Raw genomic sequence first — 14083 nt, forward strand, 5'->3', positions numbered from 1 at the left:
ATTTAATTCAATACTTAGCCTTTCTTTTCCTCTCACCCATTCAAGCTTTGCTTCCTGTTTCTCTGAAATTTTTCTTAGTAAAGTTATAAAAGTGTAAACTTATGCATTCCTTAAAGATCTTTGCTGTCTATTTATGAGCTAATGTTTATAGATATGTTCTAAAAGTCATGATCCTCAGGCTACTTTTAATTTTCCCCATGTCACATAAATAAAACATGAATTTTTATGAATTCATTGAATGTTATTTCCCTTGTTAAAATTCAGTATAGATCTTTATGTATGATCTATCAAAATTTTTCTATTTTATTAACACTAAGTATCATTTGGTTTCCTTATAAAAGTAATTCATTTCTTTTCTTGTTATCCCCTGAAGACTTACAAGATTTTACCTGGCTATTACCATCTCAGTAAAGTATGTTTAGTCAGAAAGTCCAATCTTATAAATTTCCTTGTCATCGTTGGCAGTATTTTCAGAATATCAAGAAATGCATGTCCATTTCAGTGATTTTTTAAATGCTTTCTACAATATTTAGCAGATAAAACTAATAAATAACTAAATACTGTAGATGCAGCCTGAAATAGAAAAAAAAATAGACGTTTAGATAAGTTGTTGAGGACAAATATTTTTATTTATTTTTTGGCTAAGAATAATCATATCTCGAGATAGCTGTGGAAGTAGTAAAACCAGGTCTGTCATTATCACCTGTTTCATTTTCAACATTTTGTGGGCAATTGGTGATAGAAAGGCAAGAAAGAATTAGAGTTAGAAGTTTGTAAATAATAAAAAATGGTTGGTAGTTCAGAAATGGACTTTAAAAATGATACACTTTTGATGTTGAAAGAAGGATATGAGATGAATATCAGCAAGAGTAATGACAAGGTGATAGGGATTTCCAGAAGAAAATTAAATAATGTACTTGAATGTAGGCATTATTAATGGATCAAGGAAAGAAGTAAAGCTGTTCAAAGGACTATATTTTCTAGGACGGACAATAAAGCTAAATATACTGTACTAAAGTGAATCTTTAAATACAAGAAGACTCTGACTTGCAAATTAGATCAGTTTGAGGAAAGGGTTGGAAGAACTTGATGTGAAATGTGGTATTGCAGGCATTAGAAAGATAAAATTTACACATTTAATAAGAAATGTCTTGAACGTTTTGGAATGTGGATCTAGATGAAAGATGATGCTAGTGAGGAGATTGAATAACACTAATTAGCTTCAGAAAACTGTAGAAGAGAGAACTTTATTGGAATGTGGATTGAGAAAAAAAAGATTATGTATGTAAGGAGATTGAATAGCAATAATTAGTTTCATAGAATTGTAGAAGAAAAGTGCTTGACTCAGCCACTCCAAATGAGGCTAAAGAACTGAATGTGATATATATTTTAAGTGGGAGGGTTTATTGGAAATGGATGAAGAACTTGAGGTCAGATGACTTGAAATTCCACAAATTAATCAGAAAATTAAAAGAGTACAGTCTTTGCAGAACTAACTATTTTGTTGAGGGTTAGATTACGTCAAAAGCTGTGATATTCACTGAGAAAATTCCTCCTATTTGCAGGCTCGTAATCTTACACGCTACATTAACCAGCTGACATATGCCAAAGCGCAGTGTGAGCGTCGAATAAATATTCTGAATAGTGGGAAAACTTCTTCAGAAGGTACATCACCAAGACACTGTATGAATACCTCAAATATAATTGATGAACATCCTGATGCATTTAGCCATTCACTGCAGAATTTGCCAGGGAGAAAGGTAAATACTGTACTTTGTTTGGATGGTATGTTATTCGTTTTTTATAAGGCTAATACAGTTCTACGAAGTCAATTCAAGTTGAAAAAATTGTCATGCATGCCAATTTAATGGAAAAATATTCAGTATATAAATTTATATTACATAAATGTTTTACAAAATTGCATTCAGGAAAGGCTATATTTTCCATTCAAAGTTGTTATATTTCCCAGTGCTAGTATTGTAGTATTATCTCATTCTGTAATTTGGTATTATAAAATTTAGTAATTTTTTGTTTTTCAATATTAATCTTACCCGATGATCATGTAGCTGTCAACTCTGTTGCCCGACAGAAATCTACGGTCGGGATACGCCAGCGATCGCTATACAGGTGGGGGTGTACACAACAGCGCCATCTGTGGTCAGGTACTCCAGTACTTCTTGTCAACAAGACCTCAATTTTTCCTCTGTCGTGCCACCGGCAAGACCTACTTGGATACGCTGTTGATTCTGGAGTTATTGTTCACGATTTGGTGATGTATTTGCTCTAGAGTTTAGCCTTCGCTATTCAGGAAGCTTTATCATTAGCTTAGCAAGCTTTTGGAATTAATTTGATTTAATTATGGTGACGAAGAGAGTATGGACTCTCTTTCACTTTTAAATGGCCGACCCTTCCCTTAGACGGAAGTGTTGGTGTCGAAGAGAGTATAGACTCTCTTTCACTTTTTATGACCGACCCTTCCCTTAGACGGAAGTGTGTTTAGGTTTTTGGTAATTTTGCTTAACAAAGTTATAGATTTAGTTTATAGCCATTTATAGGCCTCTTCGATTAACTTTCCATTTATTATAAACTTATAAAACTTAAATTTTATGTTTGTTTATATGCGACCTTTCCTAATAGTAGGCGGTCCTTACTTGGAACCGAAGTTAATTAACATTGAGCTCGTCATATCGTTTTTCCTGTTAAGAATTTATGCTATTTTAATTTTATGTTTTTGAAAGAATTTCTTTGATAAGTCTCGTACTGTTTTCAAAGTTGAACTAACGTTTTGTTTAGTCTCCGCAGTTGTTGACGTTCAGAACGTTCAACTTGCGCTCTATCGTTACGATAGAGAGAGAGTATTCACGGTTTCACGTCGCAGTAAGAGTAAACCGATTCTAGCGTTTCGTTCATTCTTTCTTAGCTTAAATGGTTTTAATTCTAATAAAGGAGCTTTTTATTTGGGAAACCTTTCAGTTTTTTTTTTTCCTTTAACAAATAATATGTTTTAACAATATATATAATTGGGCTCATCTCTCAGGTTCTAAGTCAAGAGAGAGAGAGAGAGAGATAGAGACGGAGGGAGAGAGAGGAGGATAAACGTTTCGTTCAAGCGGGTAACGTTGTTCTCGTTTTTTGCTCTTCTCCCTAGTCGATAGAGGGGAAGAAGGTAAAACGTTTCTAGAGTTTTATTCTTGTTCCCAGGCTTTATGCGGTGAGAGATTTTAAACGTAGTTTATTTGATCTAGTGTTTAGTCTCTTTTCCAGCCACTGAATTCTTTATCTTTCATTATGTTTTTCTGTTACATTGTAATACTGTTTTCGCAATTACTGTACTACCTTTTAATGAAGGATAGGATTGCGTGTTTCAGGTACAAACCACTTAAAGTTTCGAGTTCAGTGAAATAAGTGCAAACAGAAAATCAAAAGTGATAAAGTGATATGCGCAAAGTGTTACAGTGTTGCGTTCGAGGGTTCGTCTGTTCGTGCCAGTGGTTCACCTAGTCTGGGACCTCTTACAAGCTCCCAAGCCCAGGGGAGAAGTAATGTCGAAGGACTTATGGGTTCCTCAGGCCTTGATCGACGAACAGACGTTTCCCTCTGTGGTTTCGGGTGTATCTACACACGTTGCTGACGTGATCACCCCACCCACACAAAGACGAGAGAGCCCATTTATTCCTCGTCTGCGGAAGAGGTTTCTCGCAGAAACCATGGACCAAATCTTGCAGCTTTTAAGTGCAAGTCGGTCCCTTCCGCGCAAGTCCAACGGCCTAGGTGTAGCCACTGGGTCAGTTCGGACTCGCTGCAGTACGACAACTGCACACCTCCTAAGAGAGGCTAGGTGGTACCACAACAGGCAGTAACTCCGTCTGTTGCCGCACCAGCTGTTTTAGACCCACAGTCACAACGGACAGTAGCTCCGTTTGTTGTTGTCTTTCATAGACCCTAGTGGTCCATGCTGCAGACTTTACAGTCTCAGCTTGCTCCTTCATACAGGAGTATCATGCTGGAAGGTTGACAATGCAGCCTGTTTACCTACAACCCGCCGAGGTTGTGCGCTCAGCAGATACTACGGCTGCCTGCTCCCACACCACACCTGTGAGAGCTCCTCCACCGATGCGCAGTCCTCACTGCCAGACGCATGTTCTTGCCGCACCATCTGCTAACATGCGTGAGCTGCCGCATCAGGAGTTGCCGGGTTCCAGCACTATGCGGCATTCTCCTCAGCCCATGCAGCATGCTCTGCAGACCTTACAGCATGCTCCGCATACCATGCAGCATGAGCCGCATTCCATGCAGCATGAGCCTCATACCATGCAGCATGAGCCTCATCCCATGCAGCATGAGCCTCATTCCATGCAGCATGAGCCTCATCCCATGCAGCATGAGCCGCATGCCATGCAGCATGAGCCGCATACCATGCAGCATGAGCCGCATGCCTTACCTCATGCTCTGCATACCATACCGCATGCTCTGCATACCTTACAGCATGCTCTGCATACCTTACAGCATGCTCTGCATTCCTCACCGCAGCCCCTACCACAAGCTGCCGTGTTTTGACACGGTGTGTCAGCCTCCGCAACACACTGTGGTTACCGCCACTCGCCAGCAGCAAAATAGTCAGGCAGGAGTTGAGGCTTACCCTCACTGAGAGAACTTAGCTTTTCTCGGATATGGTTCCTGTAGATGAGAAAGTGCTGTTCTCCCTCCTTCTGATATTCCCTTGAGGACTCTGTCATTTGGAGAGGAGCCTTAAGCTGCTTAGCCTCCTATGGACTTTTATTTAAGCATAACATGCTTCCAGGGAGGGTAAATGGTTCCGCTTCAGTCGCTAACCCCGTCTGTTGCCACACCTGCTCCCATAGACCTTGAGCTTTGTTGCAAGACATGCAATCCAAGCTTAGTCCTTGATAGAGGATTTCTTTTTACGGAGTCAGTGTGTCACTGGGAAGACGTTCAACAACCAGCAGAGGTGACTTGTTGTGACGCGGTGCGGCAACCTCAGCAACCCGATAAAGAGTTGTCTGTACTACCCAGACAGTCTAGACAGTTTCGGGTTGTCGCTGTACTTCCTCGCTTCCCCATGGTTGACAGTTCACAGACTGTGCAGCAGTACCATGATCTTGTGTCCGGCTCCATCAGACGACTGGCTTTTAAGAGCTCCCACAAGTCGTCGCTGTCTGGAGAATCTCAGATGGACTATGGATCTGACCAAGGAACTGGGCCTCCTGGTCAATTTAGAGAAGTCCCAGCTCGTCCCATCCCAGACCTTTGTCTACCTGGGTATGGAGATTCAGAGTCGAGTTTTTTCGGGCTTTTCCGTCGACCCCAAGGATCAACCAAGCCCTAGAATGCATCCAGAGCATGCTGAGAAGGAATCGATGCTCAGTCAGGCAGTGGATGAGTCTAACAGGGACACTTTCATCGCTGGCCCTGTTCATCGAGTTAGGGAGACTCCACCTCCGCCCCCTTCAGTATCATCTAGCTGCTCACTGGATAAAGGACATGACGCTAGAGACGGTCTCAGTTCCTGTTTCCGAAGAGATGAGGTCTACTCTAACGTGGTGGAAGAACAGCTTTCTTCTCAAGGAAGGTCTACCTTTGGCTGTTCAGAACCCCGACCGCCGTCTCTTCTCGGACGCATCAGACACGGGCTGGGGTGCGACATTGGACGGACAGGAATGCTCGGGAACATGGAATCAGGAGCAAAGGACACTTCACATCAATTGCAAGGAGTTGTTGGCGGTTCATCTGGCCTTGATAAACATCAAGTCCCTCCAGCTAAACAAGGTGGTGGAGGTGGACTCCGACAACACCACAGCCTTGGCTTACATCTCCAAGCAGGGAGGGACTCATTCGAGGAAGTTGTTCTAGATCGCAAGGGACCTCCTCATCTGGTCAAAAGATCGAAAGCTCACGCTGGGAACGAGGTTCATTCAGGGCGATATGAATGTCATGGCAGATCGCCTCAGCCGGAAGGGTCAGGTCATCCCCACAGAGTGGACCCTTCACAAGAATGTTTGCAGCAGACTTTGGGCCCTGTGGGGTCAGCCAACCATAGATCTGTTCGCTACCTCGATGACCTAGAGGCTCCCGTTGTATTGTTCTCCGATTCCAGACCCAGCAGCAGTTCACGTGGATGCTTTTCTGCTGGATTGGTCCCATCTCGACCTGTATGCATTCCCGCCGTTCAAGATTGTCAACAGGGTACTTCAGAAGTTCGCCTCTCACAAAGGGACACGGCTGACGTTGGTTGCTCCCCTCTGGCCCGCGAGAGAATGGTTCACAGAGGTACTGCAATGGCTGGTAGACATTCCCAGGATTCTTCCTCTAAGAGTGGACCTTCTACGTCAACCTCACATAAGAAGGTACACCCAAACCTCCACGCTCTTCGTCTGACTGCCTTCAGACTATCGAAAGACTCTCAAGAGCTAGAGGCTTTTCGAAGGAGGCAGCCAGAGCGATTGCCAGAGCAAGGAGGACATCCACTCTCAGAGTCTATCAGTCTAAATGGGAAGTCTTCCGAAGCTGGTGCAAGGCCAATGCAGTTTCCTCAACCAGTACCACTGTAACCCAGATTGCTGACTTCCTGTTACATCTAAGGAACGTAAGATCCCTTTCAGCTCCTACGATCAAGGGTTACAGAAGTATGTTGGCAGCGGTTTTCCGCCACAGAGGCTTGGATCTTTCCACCAACAAAGATCTACAGGACCTCCTTAGGTCTTTTGAGACCTCAAAGGAACGTCGGTTGTCCACTCCAGGCTGGAATCTAGACGTGGTCCTAAGGTTCCTTATGTCATCAAGATTTGAACCTCTCCAATCAGCCTCTTTTAAGGACCTCACATTAAAAACTCTTTTCCTCGTGTGCTTGGCAACAGCTAAAAGAGTAAGTGAGATCCACGCCTTCAGCAGGAACATAGTTTTCACATCTGAAACGGCTACATGTTCCTTGCAGCTCGGTTTTTTGCTAAAAACGAGCTTCCTTCACGTCCTTGGCCTAAGTCGTTCGAGATCCCAAGCCTGTCCAACTTGGTGGGGAACGAACTGGAGAGAGTACTTTGCCCAGTTAGAGCTCTTAGGTACTATCTAAAAAGGTCAAAACCTTTACGAGGACAATCAGAAGCCTTATGGTGTGCTATCAAGAAGCCTTCTCTTCCAATGTCTAAGAACTCAGTTTCTTACTACATCAGGCTTCTGATTAGGGAAGCACATTCTCATCTGAAGGAAGAAGACCTTGCTTTGCTGAAGGTAAGGACACATGAAGTGAGAGCTGTGGCTACTTCAGTGGCCTTCAAACAGAACCGTTCTCTGCAGAGTGTTATGGATGCAACCTATTGGAGAAGCAAGTCAGTGTTCGCATCATTCTATCTCAAAGATGTCCAGTCTCTTTACGAGAACTGCTACACCCTGGGACCATTCGTAGCAGCGAGTGCAGTAGTAGGTGAGGGCTCACCCACTACATTCCCATAATTCCATAACCTTTTTAACCTTTCTCTTGAATACTTTTTATGGGTTGTACGGTCGGCTAAGAAGCCTTCCGCATCCTTGTTGATTTGGCGGGTGGTCAATTCTTTCTTGAGAAGCGCCGAGGTTAGAGGTTGTGATGAGGTCCTTTAGTATGGGTTGCAGCCCTTTATACTTCAGCCACCTAAGAGTCGTTCAGCATCCTAAGAGGACCGCTACGCTCAGTAAGGAAGACGTACTTATTAAAGGCAGAGTAATGGTTCAAGTCGACTTCCTTACCAGGTACTTATTTATTTTTTATTGTTATTTTGAATAACTAATAAAAATGAAATACGGGATACTTAGCTTCTTTGTTAACATGTATACTGGTCTCCACCCACCACCCTGGGTGTGAATCAGCTACATGATCATCGGGTAAGATTAATATTGAAAAATGTTATTTTTATTACTAAAATAAATTTTTGAATATACTTACCCGATGATCATGATTTAAATGACCCGCCCTTCCTCCCCATAGAGAACCAGTGGACCGAGGAGAAAATTGAGGTCTTGTTGACAAGAAGTACTGGAGTACCTGACCACAGATGGCGCTGTTGTGTACACCCCCACCTGTATAGCGATCGCTGGCGTATCCCGACCGTAGATTTCTGTCGGGCAACAGAGTTGACAGCTACATGATCATCGGGTAAGTATATTCAAAAATTTATTTTAGTAATAAAAATAACATAATTCAAATAATTCCACAAGATGTTAAGTACAGTACACTTGTAAAGTGATGCATGGTGATAAACATAGCGTGCAATCAGTTTGCTTAGGATAATTGCATTAAAGCCTTCTCTATTTAATGTACAGAACCTCGATATTTTTGATTAAGCAATTACTTCATATTACACTTTTATACTGAATAAAATGGATCCATTTTCAGAATGTTCAACTTGGTGCAAAACTCGAGTAGGTTGACAAGTCTGGTTTCATAGTTTATCTGTTATTTATTCATCTAATCCAGTATTGTTATTCATTTTAATTTGTCCAATCTTTTTTCTAGCATATCCCTCTATTTTAGTTTAGTCATTACTTTCCCACTTCTTTTTCACATGGGGGCTATTTTCCCTTTTGCGGTTACTTGTCTTGTATTAGTCTGCCTTTCAATGAGGGTTGCCGCTTGGCTTGGCTAGTAGTAATAACAATACTGTACAGTACTGTAATAGTAATAATAATATAGTATTACTGTATCATAATTGTAACTTGGTTATTTCAGTGGTCTTTTTCTGTTAATAAATATTTGAATATAAATTCAGGCTCCAAAATTAATATTGTATTGTTTATATATGCAGTGCTACCTCAGATGAGAGTATAATCCATTCCAGGAGCAAACTTGTAACCCAAAATTCTCATAAACCAAAACAATTTTCCCCATAAGAAATAAAAGTAAATCACGTGATGCGTTCCACACGTCCATAAATACGCATATACACTCAATTTTAAAGGTTTGTTATATTATATTAAAGAGCAAAATATAACCCCTAACATAAATAATCCATCCCTAACACAAGTAATTAATACAAATTAATAATCCATCAGAACTTCAGGTAAAATATCGCGAGTTTTTTCTCTTGAACGGTGTTCTATATCACTAACTTCATCACTTAACTTACACTTTCTGGACACTTAGTTGTCCATTCTTACACTCATAGGTCCAGTTTTGATAAGGAACCAATCTAGAGTCAACTGCTTTGTTGGAACTAATCTAGAGTCAACTGCTTTGTTGGAACAAATAAAGAGTCAACTGCTTTGTTGGAACAAATAAAGAGTCAACTGCTTTGTTGGAACAAATAAAGTCAACTGCTTTGTTATTTATCTTTAAATTTCATGTTCATGCGCTATGACATTGTTGATGTTATTAAATAGATTCAGTACTCGCCCCTCTCTCATAAAATTTTGCATGCTTTCCCACATTCTTAACATCTCAACTCCTTAGCTGAAATCTCTGCATTCTCTTAATACTGGTCCATATTGTTCAGAATTGTAATTGCACCAATCGTGAATGATGCATTACGAATGTGAAGATTTTGTAAGTCGGCCGCACGCTTTTTCTTCTTCTTACCATCTTTTTTTTCAATCACGTTGGGGGCCATTGTCACGTTATTATTTACTTTACAATGCAGCGCAACAAAATGAGGTCACAACTGTACATGAAAATAATTCCAAAAATATGCATAAGAGATGATTCTTCTACTAAAGTGGCAAGAAATCCTGTGAACACTGCATGGGTGGATGGATATGCATGCTAATCTTAATAGTATTTATCCACAAAAAAAGGAGACATTTTGCTCGCAGATCAAAAGTATACTGATTTGAAATTTCATGTTCATATGCTGAATTGCTCATATTCTGAGTTACTTGTAAACCAAGGTATTACTGTACTGTACTGTACTATGCATACATTGTGCATGCTTTTAAAGAAAAACAAAATTGTTGGTAAAATGGCAAATTTGTGATTTTTCAAGTTATATTGTTTGTTTTACATTTATAATAATATAGTAGATTTTAAAGAATTGTTCTATGGAAAGATATTGATGTTAAGATGATTGATGCATGTAATCTGTATGTTTTTTTTTCTTGAAGATTCTGATGTTCCAAGCTCTCCTTGAATCTGCTTTTGCACGGAGATATTTTTCAATCTACCTCGATGAAATTGGCCAAGGAGCTCTTTTGAGTTTTTGGTCTGCTGTTCAGGAGATCAGGCATTCTGACAAAAAGCTTCATCATCAACTTGGGACAGAAATTTACTATACATATCTGAGTGCTCATCCTCCTCCAGTTAAAATTGATAAGGTATTAAATTATGCAACAGTTTTATGTTATGTATTTTTGCTCCTACTCATCTACAAAACTTTTGTCCTTTAAAATAGGGTGTCTTTAGCAAAGCTGGAATGGCTGTTGAAATCATTGATGGCAGGTGGTGTGCGCAAGCTGCTGTTCAGACTTATTTTTCTTTTGATAACGGCTTTGTGTTAGTCATGAGAAGAAACAGGATTGCAAGTGTATATTGAACACTGATTCAATTTATGTCAAAATCAGTTATTGATCCCCTTACAACAATAGGAGCGCACTAGTTTACAATTATACCCTATTTTATCAAGTGTAGATCGTTGCCTCCCGTAGGCAGGAGTTTAGGTTGAAGAGCAACAACAATGACACCCAGATGGTTCCTGGATTGGCCATAATATGGTTTGCAACCTAGGTCCCCTGGCTACCCAGTAGCCAGAAGGGAAAAAGGTGCACAACTCCATGCAGGCCCATGTCCAATTTCCATTGGCCTGTGTTGGATAACCTTGGGCCCACTCCTTCAACTTCCTACCGGATGGTGGACTGTCTTCCCTTCCCTAAACAGAGTATTGCTGCGTCCCTTGTTGAGTAGAACACTCCCATTGATGGTTGCTTAGACTTTGGCATCTCTGCTTGCAGAACAAATGAAGAAGGTTGATAAGTGGAAGACATAATTCATATTGTACCATTGTCAAATTTTCCTCCTCTTATTCTGAGTCTGACACTTCTTAGAGGAAATAATAGTAGTAGTAGTAGTCAATAAAGGGCAGGAATGCCAATCGTAGTCGCAGGAATATTTGGGGTTTGACACCTAGCTAAGTGCTTCACAGACTTGTGCGTGTGGGACAATATCACAATATCTTATACCATGACATGGACCCCAAGGCTGTGACCCAGGTTTCTCTAGCTACCTGTAGCCAGGTGGGACTGAAGTGCACATTCTATCTAAGTGGTGTTGGTAAAACTTGGTCGATCTCCTTCACCTTTTTACTTTTTGGATGGTGGACTCTGCTCCCTTCTCTGAAAGGGGTACTTCTGTGCTCAATGTTGAAAAGAGGGAATCTTTGGGTGAGCTTCATTGTCAATGGTCATTTGGACCTCGACTTCTCGGCTTAGAAAATCTGAGAATTTGGTAAGCAGAAGTGATTCATTCTCATTCCTCTTCCAACTTTTCTTTCTCATCATCCTTTTTTTCTTCTTTCTAATCCTCCTCTTCATCTTCCAATTCTGCTTCTGACACTTCTAATAAGAAATAGAAGTAGAAGCAGTCCAGAAATGCCAGTCATAGTCGCAAGTATAGGGCTTTTGATGACACCACCTCTTCTTCATGGGGTAGAGGGGGTGGACAACATCCATGTGGCTACCAACCACGGGTTCCCTGGGCTCCCCAGTAGCCAGGTGGAACATTAGTGCGTGGCCCCAGACAGGCGCATGTACACCTTCTGTCAGCCTTGCATTGGAAGAGCTAAGACGCTCGCCTTCACCTTTCCTTTTTGGACGATGAACTGTTGCTCGTTCTCTAAACGGGGTGCTGCCCTGTGCCATGTTGAGAAGATGGCACATCTCAAGGTCATCACTAGGCATTTTTGCACAATCAAGGCCCTGTGATTGAGGTGCCTCAGCCCTGTACTAAAGGCATGAGGCCAACATTCCCCTCCACCTTGAACACCATGGAGAAAAATATGACTTACTGTACTCCTGTTTCTGCCTTCTCTCCCTAATAACTACCAGCCTGTTCTGGCTTTAGTCCCAGATTACTTTGCAGGTTGTCACTTGGTCAGAGTGCTAGTTTTTACGGCGAGAGAATAGGTCTTGAAGTAGCCTGCAGGACTCTCTACCCCTTTAAAATATAAGGGTATTTAGGCTCTTTTGCACCACAGATACCGGATCTTAGACCAGTACCAACGAGAGCAGAGAACTAACTCTTGGTTGCTGCTTTCCTTTATGGACATTTTTGCACTCTTTTTATGGGCAATGAACTGGATGCAGCAACCTTGTAACTTCTTTATTTGACCTCGGTCATTGATCAGCACTTTGGTGCCCCTAAAAGTCTAGACTTTCTCAGGAGCTGCCATGGCCAGCAGCTAATTTAGTTGGTCCTGTTGCAAGTCGACAATCATCTCATGGATTTGGGGTCCCTCTTGCTTCTGGTCAGCCAAACAGGATCCTGCCACATGCACTCTTAGTAGTGAAGGTTTTATGTGCCAGAGTCTGCCGTGTCATCACCTAGTCAGAGACCAATCAGTGTGCACATTGTCAGGGGGACTCCCCTTGGATACTCAAAGACAGAAGGCAAGTCCTTCTCAGCCCCTAAATCTGTGGCCATGAATCTTCTTCCCTAGCCACCACCCTACAAGCTGTCTCCTGGCTTGACAGTGGACAGGCACAGACATATTTCTCAAGAACAATATGTTTTGACCCCTAAGTCATGGGTGAAATGGGCTACAGGACTCTTATGCTATATGGTGAAAGGGAGTGACTTGCTTGATACACTATTCAGTACTCAAGTGGGCTAACTGGATTTTGAAGAGGAGGGATGTTTTGGTTTCCAGACTAAAAATAAGTCAGTCCAGGAGTATTTTTGAAGCCCGTTTTCATCAGTCCGGGATGCTACAGTACGTCTCGCCTTCCAATGAGTCCTGTGAAGGGGACAGTGGAGAGGAGGACTACTTTGCATGACTCCCTGATCTTTGGCATTGTCTCTTTCAAGGGTTCCGGCTCTTCAAAGAGGTCTACAGCCAAACCTTTGGGAGGAGTCATGCCTGTGGAACTGGGGGGAAAAGAAAGCTCTGTGACCTTCTCTAGTCCCCTGCAACTTACCCACGTGTAAGTATTGCCATACACCACCATATAATCTCAATACTTTACTACACTAGAGGAGTAGGGCTATTATAAGGAAAAAAAGCAGGAAATTTTTTAATTACAGGATAGACATCAACTTTAAACCAGCTTTGAGAGAGAAACAATGTGAACTTCAGTGAGTACAGATAAAGAAGTCTATTAAAGAAATTCCCTTTTTATATTAGTGTAGAGTAATTTACTTCTTGTTTTACAGTATTATTCATTACATATACTATGCAGTAGTTATAAATGCAATTTTGAATTCTATTTAAACTATATTTTGTTAAAAGTTAGTGTTTAGGTAAAGTGCTACTACGATATTGTAGGAAAAATAGCCACATGCTCATTAACAGCACCCAGCACTAAAATAGAGTTTCTTTACAGCCTACGCTTCGTGGAGTAGAGGGGTTTTTGTTGGGCAACAGAGGACCTGAAGTGTTGTATGAAATTGGTGAGGAAGTTGAGCGCACTTTGGAGGAAAGGCATTACACTGGATTTCTAGTTTCAAGTACCTATCATGCTATGCTTCACCAGGCTTCTTTACAGGGTGTAGACTTCATGACAGAATGTGTGGGTCAGTATAGCAAATATGTTGTAATATAAAAATAACCAAAACTGATGTAGGCTTTAATTTCCAGCAGAGGTGAAGTACACACCTTGATATGGAGAGAATATCCACGTTTTATGCCATATTTTTGAGGGGAGGATGGCGGAATTTATACCAACCCACTGATCATTACGGTGTGTGCCCAGTATATTATTCTGGACTGATATCCTGTTCAGGATTTACCAACCCTCAGAGTAAATGAGAGAAAAATCAAAATAAAAGCTTGGCCAATAATGGGTATGAAGAAAGTGGAAGGGTACACTGAGGTAAGAAGAGGTCAAGAAGGAAACTAAACAACAAAATACAGAGAGCAATGCAGTTTGAGATCAAAATGACACTGCAAAG

At 41.4% G+C, this 14083-nt stretch overlaps 1 protein-coding gene across 2 annotated transcripts in view; it reads left to right on the forward strand.

The window, feature by feature from the left end:
- Nucleotides 1-14083, forward strand: part of snz (snazarus) — a 264501-nt gene that overhangs the window by 195295 nt on the left and 55123 nt on the right. For both annotated transcript variants that reach the window (XM_068383069.1, XM_068383070.1), the window contains 3 exons: nucleotides 1566-1760; nucleotides 10087-10296; nucleotides 13516-13705. In XM_068383069.1, coding sequence (XP_068239170.1) covers nucleotides 1566-1760; nucleotides 10087-10296; nucleotides 13516-13705 — 595 coding nt within the window. The remainder of the gene's footprint in view (nucleotides 1-1565; nucleotides 1761-10086; nucleotides 10297-13515; nucleotides 13706-14083) is intronic.

Source organism: Palaemon carinicauda, chromosome 11, assembly GCF_036898095.1.
Source record: "Palaemon carinicauda isolate YSFRI2023 chromosome 11, ASM3689809v2, whole genome shotgun sequence".
NCBI classification, from domain to species: domain Eukaryota; kingdom Metazoa; phylum Arthropoda; class Malacostraca; order Decapoda; family Palaemonidae; genus Palaemon; species Palaemon carinicauda.